General features: G+C 44.3%; 1 protein-coding gene across 1 annotated transcript in view; it reads left to right on the forward strand.

Moving 5' to 3' along the window:
• The window catches only part of KLHDC4 (kelch domain containing 4), a 115958-nt gene extending 101330 nt beyond the window's left edge, over positions 1–14628 (forward strand). Inside the window, exons 8-12 of the mRNA XM_029608032.1 lie at positions 5550–5628; positions 10212–10420; positions 12158–12566; positions 13172–13285; positions 14196–14628. Coding sequence (XP_029463892.1) covers positions 5550–5628; positions 10212–10420; positions 12158–12566; positions 13172–13285; positions 14196–14371 — 987 coding nt within the window. The 3' untranslated portion in view covers positions 14372–14628. The remainder of the gene's footprint in view (positions 1–5549; positions 5629–10211; positions 10421–12157; positions 12567–13171; positions 13286–14195) is intronic.
• The last annotated feature ends 599 nt before the right edge of the window (positions 14629–15227 follow it).

Here is a 15227-nt window from a genome sequence, read left to right on the forward strand (position 1 = left end):
TAAAAAAATGAACCCAGCTGCTCACTCAGTTGACCATATTTCAACAAAACTATTAAAAACAGTCACCAATATAGTCTCTAAACCTATTGCCGATATAATTAACCTGTCCATAACTGAAGCTAATGTCCCACACATTTTAAAATCCGCAATAGTAAAACCAATCACAAAAAAAAAACCACAATCCAATTCATATGATCTTTCAAACCTAAGACCCATTTCTAATTTACCTTGTATATCAAAAATTCTTGAGAAAGTAACAATCAACTAACAGATTATCTTGAAAAGCACAGTACCCTGTATCTGGCACAACATGGATTTAGAAAATATTTTAGTACTGAGACTCTTTTAATCTCACTACAAGATATTATCCTCAGAGGAACCGATAACAGCCAAACTTACATCCTGATCATGCTGGATATTTCAGCAGCCTTTGATACAGTTAATCACAAAATCCTCCTTGATAGACTAAACGAAATAGGCATTAAAGACTCTGCACTGAAATGGTTTAAATCTTACTTAAAACATAGAACCTTCAAAGTAAAATTTCTTGATAACGAATCACATCCTATCGATCTCAACTATGGAGTACCTCAGGGATTCTCTCTGTCCTCAACCCTTTTCAATATTTATATGCTTCCACTATGCAGAATTCTATCAGGCCTCAGTTTAACACATTTTGTCTATGCTGACAATGTTCAGATTCTAATACCGATCCAAAAATCTATCGACCAATAAACTCTGGGATATATACCAATCCACCATTGAAAAGGTATTAACCCAAATTAATCTTTCCCTAAATACTAATAAAACTGAAATTTTATACATCTCACCTAAATTAAGCAAAACAAAAGAGCTTGAAATTCAAGAAGCAGCCAAAAATTACGCTATCTCCCTAGAAGTACATGATCTAGGGATCCTCATAGATTGCGAATTGTCAATGAAATCCTGTGTTAAAAAATCATAACCAATGGTTATTTTAAATTAAATATCTTCAAAAGATTAAAACCCCTCCTATTCCCAAAAAATTTTAGAACCGTTTTACAGGCACTTGTCTTGTCAAGATTAGACTACTGCAACTCACTATTTTTAGGCCTTCCCGCAAATATAACAAGACCATTGCAACTTCTGCAGAACTCAGCAGCTAGACTTTTGACAGGAACTAAAAGATCAGAACATATCACCCCAATATTAAAAGAACTTCACTGACTACCGGTCAAATACCGGGCCCAGCATAAAATCTTGTCCCTAATTCATAAAACCCTCTACAATGAAAAAATTGAATGGCTGACTTCATCTCTTCATTTCCACATCCCGTTAAGAATTACTAGATCAACCGGTACCGGGATGTTGCCAGTTCCCTCCCCCAAAATTGTGCATCTTAATAATGTAAGAGAAAGAACTATCTCTATTGCTGGACCCCAACTATGGAACTCTATTCCACAGGAATTACGATTAGAAGCTGACATCACATTATTTAAAAAGGGTATTAAAACTTGGCTTTTTAAACAAGCCTTCCAAGAGCTGTTAACATAATGATTTCAAACTACTGTTTTTAAACCAAGGTAATGTATATATTTTTTATTTTATTATCTGTACCCTTAATATACTGCCTCTCTAAATTTTATGATTATTTATCTACTATTTTAGTTTACTATTTTATTTATTTACATTATGAAACTATGTATGTACTCCCCCATTTTGAGAGAGTTAATTTTCCTGAAGTCTTGGACCCTTGCCTTAGAATGAACCTTAATCTCTTGCATCCTAATACTGAACCACACCATCTGGTGGTCACTGGTTCCCCAGGTGATCATCACTATAACATCAGAAATAATGTCCCCATTGGTAAGCCCCAGGCCAGTATCGCCCCCTCCTGTGTAGGTTCTGTTACCAATTGGCAGAACAGTTCTCACAGAGAATCCAGGATCTGCCTGCTTCTAGAAGATAGTGCAGTTGGGATGTCCCAACCAACATCTGGAAGATTAAAATCCCCTAGCAGCAGCACCTCCCCTTTCATAGCAATCCTGTGAATATCCTCCGTTAAATCTCTATCCATCTCCTCTGTCTGTGATGGAGGTCTGTATATTACACCAATATAAATAGATGATCCAGTCCCCTTTTCCAGATTAACCCGCACTGCCGCCTCCTTACCTCGTAAACTCAGCAGTGCTCTTGCTTTAATACCGTTCTTTATATAAAATGCCACGCCGCCTCCTTTCCTTCCTGAATAGATTGTAGCCGGGTATAACTATATCCCAGTCATGGTTTTCTGTATAGCAGGTCTCAGTGACAGTCACTATATCTAAATCAGCTTCTTCCAATGCTGCCTCTACAGCTGGGACTTTGAGCATTAGTGTACATAGCTTTCCAAATAATGCCTCTTTTTCCCTGTCTTTTCCATTTCTATATGTATATTCAATGTTTTAGTTAACTTAGGGTTTGGTTCACCCATCCTCGTTGAATCTAGTTTAAAGCCCTCCTCGGTAGGTTTTAAATGTGCCCCGCAGTGTAGGCAGGGATGGAAACCTATTTGGAAAACTTGGGTGCCAACCACAATATTTTAGGAGCCAGGACAAACTTTATTATTCCTTGTAACTATTTATTTATATTTATAATCTGCTTTTCAGCGCCTCAAAGCAGATTACATTGAAGTACTGTCATTATCTCCCTGTCCCCAGAGGTTTGTGACGTGAGATGCCCAAGGTCACAAGGAGCAGCGGTGGGATTTGAGCCCCCAGCTTCCCTGGTTCATAGCCCCCGCTGCTCTAACCACTTTTACGGTCCTTGGAGGAGTTTGTCAATTTTGTTGCTTTTTTTCTTTCTCCTTTTTTTTTTCTCTGTGATCACAGGTGGCCTATAAGAGGTTTTACATATTTTGAATTTTTTTCTCTTCCACCCACTCCCATTTGATTTTTTTTTTGTTTTATCTAGTTTTTTTTAAAAAAAAAATTTTTTTGGGGGGGGGGGGGAATCTCTTGCTTTTCTTCTGTTTTATTGTTTTCTCGGCATTTAACCTCTGTTCAATGCTGGTGGTGGCTCCTCCTGCATGGGCCCACCGGCTGTGGAGGCAAAAGCAGCTCCTCTTCTGGCAGTGGCCCAGCTCCTGGACTGGGACCATCAGCCGCGGCCAGGAATTTTTCGCCCTTGAGTACGGTCATGGCCCCGCCTGAGTCTCCTGTAATACATGCTTTCTCCCAGCTTGTGGCAGACGACAATGCCACTTGTGGAGACGAGCACGATGCCACTGAAGCCTGTGAGGTGACGCGTGGCTTTTTTTTTTTTCCTGTGAAGGCATATGGGCTGGTAAAAACGTCAGTTACTGCCAGGGCAAGGCCACGGTGGCATCGTGCAGACCGACGGCTCTGGCTGGACTCGCCTTGGTGAGCAAGCCTGTTTCTGAGATGCTTTAATGCAGTGAGAGCTTACTGTTGCTAGGCAACTGGTGGAGTGCCCCGGCCTGCGTGCAAGCTGCAGGCCCCACCCAGGAGACGCTGCACTGGGCAGTGCGGGCGGGCTAAGTGTCCATACGTGTGCAGGAGGGATTTCGAGTTCCTGCTTCAAGTAATTTAGTGCAACTTAACATATTTAGGATCCAATTTTTTTTGGCCTTATTATAACTGGGAATGCTTAAATGGGTCTAGGTTGGCATGGAAACAGAACTACCTTCTTTTAAAACAGGAAAAAGAGATGTTAGAAAATGATAAGCTGCCCACGTTTATCAGTTTTCCTGCCTCCCTTTTCAGGCTGCACTGGACAAACTTTCAGCTGATCAGGTCGCTGCCCCCCCCACCATCACCAATGTTTGTTTTGTGAAACAGAGAGGACCCAGCAGAGTCAGCTCAATGAGCTGCTTAAATATGCCTGACTTCATCTTGCGGGACGGGAGAAATTTCATAGCTGCCTTCCTTTAATGCATATTGGTAAAGTAACCCTGAGGAATGGTGCCCAGCCCCTTCCTGTCATTTTACCTTGTCCCCACACTCACGTTGATAAATTTGCTTCTCTGGGTGGTGTAAAGTGGGCTGTAAGAGACAAGGTGTAAGTCTCTTTTATAATAGAAAGCTTGATAAGGAGGCGGATGTTCTGTTCTTCAGCACACGCACTGTAGCGTGTTAGCGGAAAATGAGGGGTGCAGCCAGAGATGTCCCATCGGGCTCAGTTAGGTATACTTACAACAAATACTTATTTAAAAGCATTTGAGATTCCACCTTTACCTAAAGAGAATGAAGACTGCGTACACAGATCAAGTCGGTGCTGCTGTATCTGTTTCCAGGAAACATTAGACTGTGCATCGTCAGAAGAAGACCTGGCACAATTTGAATTTGTACCACCTTTGAAGTGTTGTGAGTTTGAAGAGTACTTGATTGCCTGTTAGTCCTGTCCCTCAGACAGAGGCCGGCTCTGTGGCTGGGTGACGGTGCTGTCTCATGGTTTTCAGTCAGGGGCCTGGGGGGTTCTGGTCTCGTACCACCAGGCAGGCACGTGCTGCCGGGGGAATCCCTGCTGCCAGGCAAAGCATACTGAAGACTTCAGCTCTGGAAGAGACTTCCCGGGTGTTCTCCCTAGCCCTTAATTTTGTTTTTGAGGTCCTTTGCTGTTGCTGATTGTCAGTCTCCCAATCGATATGGCTGTATTTGCAGTAGGATAGGATGTTTAGGTATATCTCCATACTTCTGGGAGAGAGGGGGACTCAGTTGAGGTGGCGGATGTTTTGGGCAAAGGAGATATAGTCTGATATTTTATTTTATTGTATTCTATACATTGTTAGCTGATTTGCATTTTTGGGGAAAGAAGTGGGTTGTAAATGTGTTCCCCTTGCCCAGCAGGCATACTGGTCCAGCCATGGAAGTGGGGATTCAAAGGATTTGGGGGGGGGGGGGGGGTTTGTACAAAGAACAATATCACTTTGCCAGCTAAGAATGGGCTATTTTCTTTCTATGCAGAAAATGTTCACAAGAATGTTAGTAGTACTTAAAATGTATAAATGCATGGTGAGGAGTAGGGTCTAGGAGTAAGGTCTAGGAGTTGGATTGAGGATGGAGTTTTGTGTGGTTATCTGCCCAGGACAGTGGATGTCCTGTTAAGGGTCAAGCTTCTACAGCCGGGGTAATGGTGGAGAAGGATAACCAGACCAATTGGATGGATCCAGTGCATGGTATGTATCTTCAAATCTATCAGGCACTATAAACTATTGGCAGTGAGGGCCACACTTAATCATGCACTATCCTTTCCCTAAAAAAACCCCAAATTATTTGGGAGGGGGTGGTGGAAGAACATGGCAAATAAGTCCTAAGACATTTTTCAGAGCCTATATCCATTCCAGGTTAAGAGCTTTCAGTTGTATGCCAGACAGTTTGAGGAACAAGAGAGGGCTGGATTAATGACTAGTTATATCAGGCAAATGAGTTTCTTGGGTTTCAATCCAGGCATAGTTAACATGGTGATTCAGCCTGGATAAAAAGGGCCATGGCAGTCATTAGCAGTAACTGTTCAGTCTGTCAAAAGTTGCTTCTCTTCACTGAGCACACCCTTCTCTTACTCTCTCGTAGAAAGTTAAGAAGGATGTGGATAAAGGCATTGTGCACACGGACATGTTCTCGCTGAAAAATGAAACCAGAGAAGGAGAAGGTATCGTAGAGCTGCAGGCATCTGGCTGTTGAGTATCGGGGTGCTAACGTGGCCATTCCTTTCGCCTTTAGGGAAGACAGTGCGCCTAGTGCAGAACTAGTGATGGGTGAAAAAAGGGATTACTGGGACTAGCAATCATTTCCAGGAGGCAAGTCTAAGAGTACAGGGGTATTGTGTTGATTCAGCTTAGTGCCTGAAATAAGGCGAGCGGCAGATTTTAACTATAATTGTAAAGGTTGTAAAGTGGAGGCTGCCTGACCAAGGTAGAAACTGATAGAATAGTCAGTTATCGGGAAGATAATTGCCTGAACGATCATTTGAAAATCAGAAGTAAAAAGTAAATGCCTGAGACCAGCAATTACTCAAAGTTTTAAAAATTCAGATCTGATGACAGATTTAATCTGAGGTTTAAAAGAAAGAGGAATCAATCAATACTCCTAAACTTTTAAAAGAATCAGCAATATTAAATGAACATTTACCTACCAAAATTGCTGGTACAGTGGTTGTTGCCAGTTCCTCTGAGAAGAAAGTTTCATCTAGGTCGGCAGAGACACCGAAGCCTGCAGTCCCACGTCCAGGGTCACTAGTGCCTGCACCTCTGGACGAAGGCCGAGTACCTAGGGCCCTACACCATGTAGGCTACAGTGAGGATGAATCTTACAACCCCCCGGGGGGATGAGGTTTCGGAGTCCTCCAAGGGTTCTGACTGTCTCCCATCAGACGCTTCTCTTCCAGAGGAGGGAAGGAAGTCTCCGCAGGAGGACTTGACCTTCACAGGTTTTGTGAGGGTGATGGCGGAAGCTATCCAGTTTCACTTATTAATAGTGGAGGATGCCAGGCACAAAATGCTTGATTTCCTCCATTTCATGGAGCCTCTTAAGGAGATCGTGGCAGTGCCAGTGCATGAGATCCTTAAGGAGCTGCTGCTGAGGATATGGGAACTCTCCCTCACAGTGCCTCCCGTTAATAAGAAGGCGGATGGGGTCTACCTCATCCTGAAGGCTCCTGGATTCTATAAACATCAGTTGCCCCATCAGTCACTGTTGGTCTAATCCACCCTCAAGAGGTCGAAGTGCTCTCGGACTCACTCCTTGGTGCCCCCGGGGAAGGACCATAGAGCGATGGACACTCTTGGGAGGAAGGTATTTCAAGGCACCATGCTCATTGCCCACATAGCTGCCTACCAGTTCTACATGAGCCAGTACTCGGACATCTGGAAGCAGGTGCAGGAGGTAGCAGAGCAGCTGCCTCAACAGTAGCAAGAAACGCTCATGTCGCTGGTGCATAAGGGTCTGGAGTGCAGAAAACATGAGGTCCAAGTGACCTACAATGTTTTCGAGATGTCATCGAGAGTCTCTGCAGCGGGAATTGGCACCCGCAGAATGGCATGGCTGTGGGCCTCAAATCTCCGACCAGAAGTACAGGAACAACTTGCCAAAGTGCCATGTACTGGGGAGAATCTCTTCAGAGATAGGGTGAGGGACACTGTGGCCCAACTTTGGGATCACCATGAAACCCTCCAACAACTCTCTACTAACACGCACTCCTGACCCATCCTCTTCTTCCAGGAGGCCAGTGAGACATAAGAACATAAGAAATTGCCATGCTAGGTTAGACCAAGGGTCCATCAAGCCCAGCATCCTGTTTCCAACAGAGGCCAAACCAGGCCACAAGAACCTGGCAATTACCCAAACACTAAGAAGATCCCATTCTACTGAATCAATTAATAGCAGTGGTTATTCCCTAAGTAAACTTGATTAATAGCTGTTAATGGACTTCTCTTCCAAGAACTTATCCAAACCTTTTTTGAACCCAGCTACACTAACTGCACTAACCACATCCTCTGGCAACAAATTCCAGAGCTTTATTGTGCGTTGACCTCTCATGACCTTAAAGACCCCTATCATATCCCCCCTCAGCCGTCTCTTCTCCAAGCTGAACAGCCCTAACCTCTTCAGCCTTTCCTCATAGGGGGGCTGTTCCATCCCCTTTATCATTTTGGTTGCCCTTCTCTGTACCTTCTCCATCGCAACTATATCTTTTTTGAGATGCGGCGACCAGAATTGTACACAGTATTCAAGGTGCGGTCTCACCATGGAGCGATACAGAGGCATTATGACATTTTCCATTTTATTAACCATTCCCTTCCTAATAATTCCTAACATTCTGTTTGCTTTTTTGACTGCTGGAGCGGGTTCGGAAAACCAACGCTTGTAAAATTGAGCGTCTGTTTCCTGAACCCGCTGACAACTACCTCTCCTCTGTTTCCGCTAATAAGGAGGCACTAGGGTCACGCTGTTGTCCCTAGCGCTGCCTCCTTAGCGCGACCCCCTCATTTAAATACAGGATTGCGCACCCAGGAGAGGTTGGCTGGGCGCATGTGTTGGGAAAGCGAGCGCTCGGCACGGAGCGCCCGTTCTCCCGCCCCTCTTATTATATTGGCCTGAAAGGTGGGCACCCTGCAAGTACCCAGTACCATCAGCACGTGTGCTCTCCGTGGTACTGAAGCCCGATCTGTATGCATCTGGATTCTTAACTTATGAAAACGCATCAAGAGGTTTTCAGGAATTTTGGCCGAGACCAGGTGCTTTTCTTCTGAAAGCCTGAAGCTAACTTTTAAAGGAAAGGGCAGTGTGATTTGGCAGCTTTCTAGATCAGTGAAAGCAGGGGCAGGAGGGAGAGGAATGTTAGAATTGCTGCAGTGCTGATTAATTCATGGCAGGCCTCTGGATAGGAGCACAGCCGATTAGCCACATCTTCTGACAGCTCCCTTTGGGTATTGACTGTGCACAGACCGAGAACACAACAGTAGTCAGGTGGTAAAATGTTTTGTTTTCATTTTTTGCATGGAGCTAACGAGCAATTAGAGAAAGCATCAGGCAGGCTTTGCAAAAGGCTGTACTTAAGAGCAGATAAAGAGCGGGCCATGTTCCTAGGAGATGAGTTGGGGGGAGGGGAAAGGACATGATTAGCCATGCAACTGCGAATGTTGCAGCAAGGAAATACTCTGGAGAGAGGCACTGCCTGCCCGCCTGCAGTCATTTTCAAGTTTTCATTCTAGAACTGAAGAGTTCGGTTTGTTTCCATGCCAGCTTCATTAATATCTAAGGCTGCTGTTCTCTGGTGACGACACATACCCCTGACTGTAAGCAGTAAGATTGTTAACTTTGACAGATCAGTTGAGGGTGGGGGAAGGGGGGGTTGGATCTTGCCACAAATGAAACACAACTGAAGCCCCTTTGGGTGGATGGCTTGCTGTGGAGGGATCTGTCCCCATTATCTAAATATTTTTCCACAAAAGAAATGCAGTTAACAACATTTAAGCCTTAGCATGCTTGCGGTTAAGACTGTGTGCTTCCATCTATCTTAATCTACAGCGTGAGGACCAAAGCTTTTTAGTCTGCGTTTAAAAGGGGAATGTTTTTCACACCTGTTATTTTCCCTGCCGGAGCTGTCCCTGTTGCAGTGTTTACTATTATCAGATTGGCCACCCTCTTCCCACACCCACACACATTGTGTCACTGGGTACCTCATGGGATTTGAACTCGGGTCTTCTGAGATGAAGGCTGGAGCAGCATGTGCATGTGACTAATTACTACCTGCTGTTCTTTCCAGAGCAGCTCGACCTCTGTCCAAGAGATGTAGGGTGTTTCACCATGTTTTTGGGGTCAAGTTTGTCTTCTGTAGCTGAGGGGGGGATAAGCTGCCTCCAGCAAGAGCCAGATTCTTAAAATCTGTAAGCCCGATACCTCCCCTTCCCGTTCCTTGCACAAGCTTGTCTAACAGGAGTAGATCTGGAAGTTTGATTTCAGGCTAAGCAACTGATTTTTCATTTTATTGGAATGCACGTTCATTTCCTGATAGTAAAACTGTGAAAAAAAGGACATATAGATGAAGTGGGTGACAGGCTGATGAGAATTGACCTAATTATGCAACTGCAGCACTGCTCTCCACTTCAACAGCAGGGGAAAAGGGGAAATGGATTCAAACAGCAGCCCAGGGCCCTGACATGTTCGGTCTGGGGTACTGATAAGCATGGGGGCAACCTGCACGAGCAGCAGTTACTACCCTTAACAGAAGGCATGGGGATTACTACCTTTAACCAATAAGCCTTGAAGCTTTTGACACTGCTGCAACATTGATCTCCCTTTCGGTGGCGGGGGTAATTGGATTCAAATGACAGCCAGCATGGTGGGCCCTGACTTTTACAATCTCTTATGAAGACAGAAGGGGGAAAAAAAGCACAGGACAAGTTCATAAGCAAAGCACATCAAGCAGCACTGCCTGAATTTTCAAGAAGGCTCCTCAGCTATTAAAAGTGTTTGTAGCAGAAATGTTTTATGGGTTATCATGGGCTTTGGGATGGCTGCATGCAGCAGCAGTTGCTTGTCCTGGAAGAGACATGGGAGTGGCCCACGTGGTAGATACTGCTGGCATGGGAGGCTTACTGGGCGGATTGGGTGGCCCATTTGGGCCTTTTCTGCCATATTACCGTTACTGTGTGTGTGTAATTAACAGTTTTATAAGAAATTATGAAGACACTGAAATATTACTCCCCTCTCCCTCCTGATCTTTGCCTGCAGATAAGTGGGTCTGGTCACGGCTGAATGCCTCTGGGATGAAGCCTTCTCCCCGGACTGGCTTCTCGGTGGCGGTGGAACCTGGTGGCCGAAGTGTCTTGTTTGGTGGCGTCTACGATGTGGAGGAAGAGGAGAGCATCGAGGGGGACTTCTTCAATGATATATATTTCTATGAGCTGGGGAAGAGCCGCTGGTTTCCAGGCCAGCTAAAGGTTTTTTAGCATACAGTTCTTCTTTCTTGTAAAATCCAGTTTTGCAGGTTCTGCCAGCTTCACTCCCATAATCAGCATTAGATTTCTATCCTATCCTAACTTCTCTTCCATCCTCTGGTCCTGGCCCTGCTAAAATCGAGGCGAGGGTTTTGTGGAAAACCAGAACAGAACCAAAACCTCTTTACAAACGCTGTTAAATCTCAGACACATCTGCAAAGCGAGGATCTCAAACCAGCTCAAAACTCACTTTCAAACTGGTCAAGAGCTGATGTTATATCAACTCAAGTGCAAATGGGTCTTCATACTAGGGCCTGATTTTCAAAAGCTTAAAATTGAGTTTTGCACATGTAAATTCACGTTACCCATTTAAGTGGGCTTTGGAAAATTGCTACAATATTTGCCATTGAATTGTCCATAGGATTTACTTGTGTAAGTGCACTTTATGCACGTAAATAGCTTTTTAAAATTGTTACAGTGTTACATTTACACGTCTAACGCCTTTTAAAATTACCTCCATTGAGTATAAACTTGTAGGCAACTTTTCAGAACTTATAGCCCATATTTCATGCCAGATGTATTGGAATAGATTTGATATATTGAGAAAATGATTCACAGTTAACAAAATGTCATTGTCCTCAGTCCACACTAAAAAGCTCTTCCTGGCCCAAACGTCAGCCTCTAACGGTCTCTGATGCAGCCGTGTTTTGACTGTAGATGTCTGTCAGGAGACTAAAGCTAGAAGACTGACATCCTGTCTATCCTGGATGCTGAAAGAGAGGAAATTGACAGGCCTGAGGGGCCTTGAAATCTAAAAATAATTTAACATAATTCATAATTTTTTCAGTAGGCAATTAATAGGAGAATCTATACTTTCCAGATGATACAGAAGCCTACCAGCAATGACTGGCATTTATTTGTTTTATTTTAAAAATGTATATTCTACTGACCCACAAATCTCAGCAGATAACAATGTACATACATCATAAAAAAACAAAACAAAATACCAGGTAAATTGACAAAAAAACAAATACAACTGAAACAAACATGACATAAAACAATAGATAGTAAATAAAATTCAGCACAAAGGAATAAAATGAAGGGGGATAGACGTAAAACAAAACAAACTAGACATAGGATAATACGATTACTGGAAGAGAGAAAAAGGGTGGGGTTTCCAGGGATGTAATGAAGACTGGTGAAAGAATGGAAAAAGAAAAACCAGTTAACACCCCTCCCCACATAGTATTTAAAGCCACTGACACAAGGGATTCAGAGTCTCTGCAGAACGCACAGTGGTTCTCCGCGTGGTGCAGGAACTCTGTGCAAGTCTAACTCTCCAGATGTTTACACTCAACTGTAATTTAACCTTTGCTTCCAGGCAGAATATTTTGCTTCTAATCTTTGCTGCCCTTCTGTTTTGCCTGTACTGAGGGATCGCACCCTCCGATTGCATGCTGTAAAGGAAGGGAGGGAACCAGTCTCTGATTCATAGTAATAGAGGATACCATTGGGATTTGCTTCTGAAGAAAAGCAGCCGTGTTACAGTGACAAGACCAGTTGGGAACAGCGGCAGACAGCAGAAGCTGTGCTGAAAACCTTTTAAGATTCCACAGGGTGGGAGGGAGTGGGGAAGCTCGATTCATAACAGTTTATGCACTTGACCCATGGGGGGGACACACAGCACCACATTTAATTGTTTAAATATGCTGATCTTTTATCCATCCCTTCTGTCACCAGGGGTTAAAATCGGAGAAGAAGAAGCACCGGCGAGGCAGAAAGACTGAGGCAGTGACGGCAGAGGGAGATGAGAGCGAGGTGCCGGCCCCCCAGGGGCCTTCAGAGATAACCAAAGAGGTGATCACAGAGGATGGCACCATATTGACTATTAAGCAGCTGGTCTCGGCACCTGGTATCCAGGCAGAGAAGTCCGATTCGGATGACAGTGTCAACGACAATGAAGAGGCCTCTGGGCCGCAGATGGAACCGCACCCTCGCTCCAATGCGATGGTGGCAGTGAAACATGGCCTTCTCTATGTGTATGGCGGCATGTTCGAGGTTGGAGACCGCCAGTTTACCTTGAATGACCTCTACTGCATTGACCTCCATAAAATGGATGAATGGAAGGTCCTGGTGGAAATGGATCCCAGTAAGTTCAGGCTGCAGATCTTTCTGCTGTAAGGTAACAATGTCCTTGGCAAATTTGCATACAAGTTTCAAATCCAGCCTAGGTCATCAGTGACGGAAAGTCAGTAAGTGACCTACATTAGGGTGGTACTTTCTGAATTTATATAATACTGGAAAGTTTTTCTGAATTTAATAGTGAGAGGGTTCAGGCGTGGAGAATGATCCTGCTGGGATGTGGCATTTAATTGATCATCATTGCCTTTTGACCACCTAACCCCCCTTCAGTTATCCGTGGGAAGGCGTATGCTTTGGTGAGCTGGGTGAAATCCACAGCTGTGAGTGGGTTTGAGTAAATCTGTTTCTGATCCTGTGCCTCCGTTACCCCAGCTTAGCGGGAGGACAAGTGGCAGTAGCCTTGATGTATCTCCTCTTTGGGAAGCTTTCATCCAGTCTAGATGCCGGAGATGGCTGCATGTCTGTTTCAGAAGTCCGGGATTGTGAAATGCGTTCTAATTGCATGTGAGGGGAAGATGCCATCAAGTCTTATTTTATTGGCATCTGTATTGATATTCCTGCCTGGAGAGTCTGCTCCTGACCATTTCCATTTATCTACTTTTTCTCTGAAAGAAACCCAAGAGTGGCTGGAGGAATCTGATTCGGAAGAGGAGGGAGATAAAGCTGAGGGTGCAGAAGGTGGGAATGAGGAAGATGAGGATGATGAAGACTCTGAGGAGAGTGAAGGTAATGAGAGAGAGAGAGACGTGGAGTGGAAGGCCAGAAATCAAGCTACTGAAATAAAATTGGGCAGTCCTGTCTAAAATTAATCTGTGGCCTATATAAAATATGCTGTGGTCTCGCTCCCATTTCCAGTGCTCAGGTGCTAGTATCATGCTAATTTTGCATTCATTGGAATAGGTTAAATTGTCAGAGTGCATGAGCCCTCTTAACCCAATAATTTGTCACATTAGCATAAGACTGTGGCATGGTTGGAGTCTGCTGTTCTTTGGTAGAGTAGTGGGTATGAGGGAAGCTTGCACTGCTGCTGCTTGTGTACTTCTGTGCTGGAGTGTAGGGTATGTGAGGGGAGTGTGCACGGTTGTTGCCACTGCTGTACCTGTTCTGTGTGTGTGTGTGTGTGAGGAGGGAGTTGGCAGTGCTACTGCTTATGCTGTTACATGTGTGGGGGTGTGAGGAACTTGCACTGTTGCTGTCCTCTGTGGGGGCAGTGTGTGTTTGAGGGAGAGGCAGGAAGCTTGCATTTGTGTGGTCCATATTGTACCTATTCTGTGGTAAGGTCAATGAAAACTGGCAAATGTCATTTGGCAAGGCTCGGAGCACACCTGGGCGCTGTTGGAGGTTAAGTGACTTGCTCAAGGTCACCAAGTTAGTGGTGGGTGGGGGGGGGGGGGGGGGTCAGATCAAGATTTCTCAGTTTTTCAGCTTTTTTTCTGCATCATTACTGGTGCTTCTAATATGGCCATATTTTGCTGTCATAGTGATTTGTCATTAAAGTCTCTGTATTTACAAGAGGGGGTAGCAAAATCTCAGTTCTGATACTAGGACCTGTGACGAAGGGGTAGGATGACTCTGAAGCAGAGCTTGCAATCATGAGGATGACTGTCCTGTTTCTCTCCTATGTTTCTGCCTGCAGAGGAGGATCAGCATCCACCTGTCCAGCCTGGAGAAAAATACACAGACTACCTACTGAGGACAGAGGCCTACTGGCTCAGGCTCGCCCGTGGCAACATGGGTTCTGATGCCAAGGAGAAAAAAGTGCTGAAAGTGGCACATGCCATGGCAAAGGCTTTTAGTGAAGGAGACGTCTAAAGAGAGCGGTGTCCATCTGTACATCTGATTTAAGAGGAACTCTGTCACGCAACATCAGGGAAAGCCACGGCTCTGCAAAATTTGCATAATTTAAGTAACTCAGGCCATCAGAGAAATCCACAACCAGTCTCACAGAAAGTGGGACAGTGGCAGCCATTCAAATAAGAGCCAGCACGTAATACTAGGAAATGCCACTCGTGCTTTCTTTTTTTTTTTGTAATTTTCTTTTTATTAAGAATTAAAAAAAAAAAGCCACATCTTCTGTAGTACTCTGATGTCTGTAGTACAGTGAATAGAGGCAGTTGTGGATTTTATTTGGAAAACTGGTGATTTTATGTATGAAGGTCATTGCAATATTTTGTTTGCGAGTTCCTATTAATTCTAAAGTTGGTTATGTTTCTCTAATATCGGATCCTTTTGTATGCAGTTTGTTGTCAAGCTTAGGCACCCAGCAGTAGTCTGAGACGTTTAAAAACTGAACATTTCACCAAAGTAAAATGGCTCCCATTTTTAATTCTACGTAAAAACATAGGAAGCGTTATTGTATATATTAGGACAAAGAAGACACTTGAATTAGACCAAAACATGGAAACACTAGAGCCAAGAAACAATATTTAGGGGAATATTTAGAGAGAACTGGGTACAACTGCTTCTTTTAAGAACCAAACATTTGGGATTCCCCTCCCCCCCCCCCCTTTTTTCTTTTTAATTTGGCTGCTTGTAGTCCTCCTGGCTCTGCTGCTAATAGAAATGTTTATCAGAGCACCATTCACCCCCAAAGGAGCCCGAGATACGGAATAATCTATGAAGCCTCACTGTATCACATAACGAGAATCTGAACAGGTACTGCGCAGGG

This window comes from Rhinatrema bivittatum, chromosome 7, assembly GCF_901001135.1.
Source record: "Rhinatrema bivittatum chromosome 7, aRhiBiv1.1, whole genome shotgun sequence".
NCBI lineage: Eukaryota > Metazoa > Chordata > Amphibia > Gymnophiona > Rhinatrematidae > Rhinatrema > Rhinatrema bivittatum.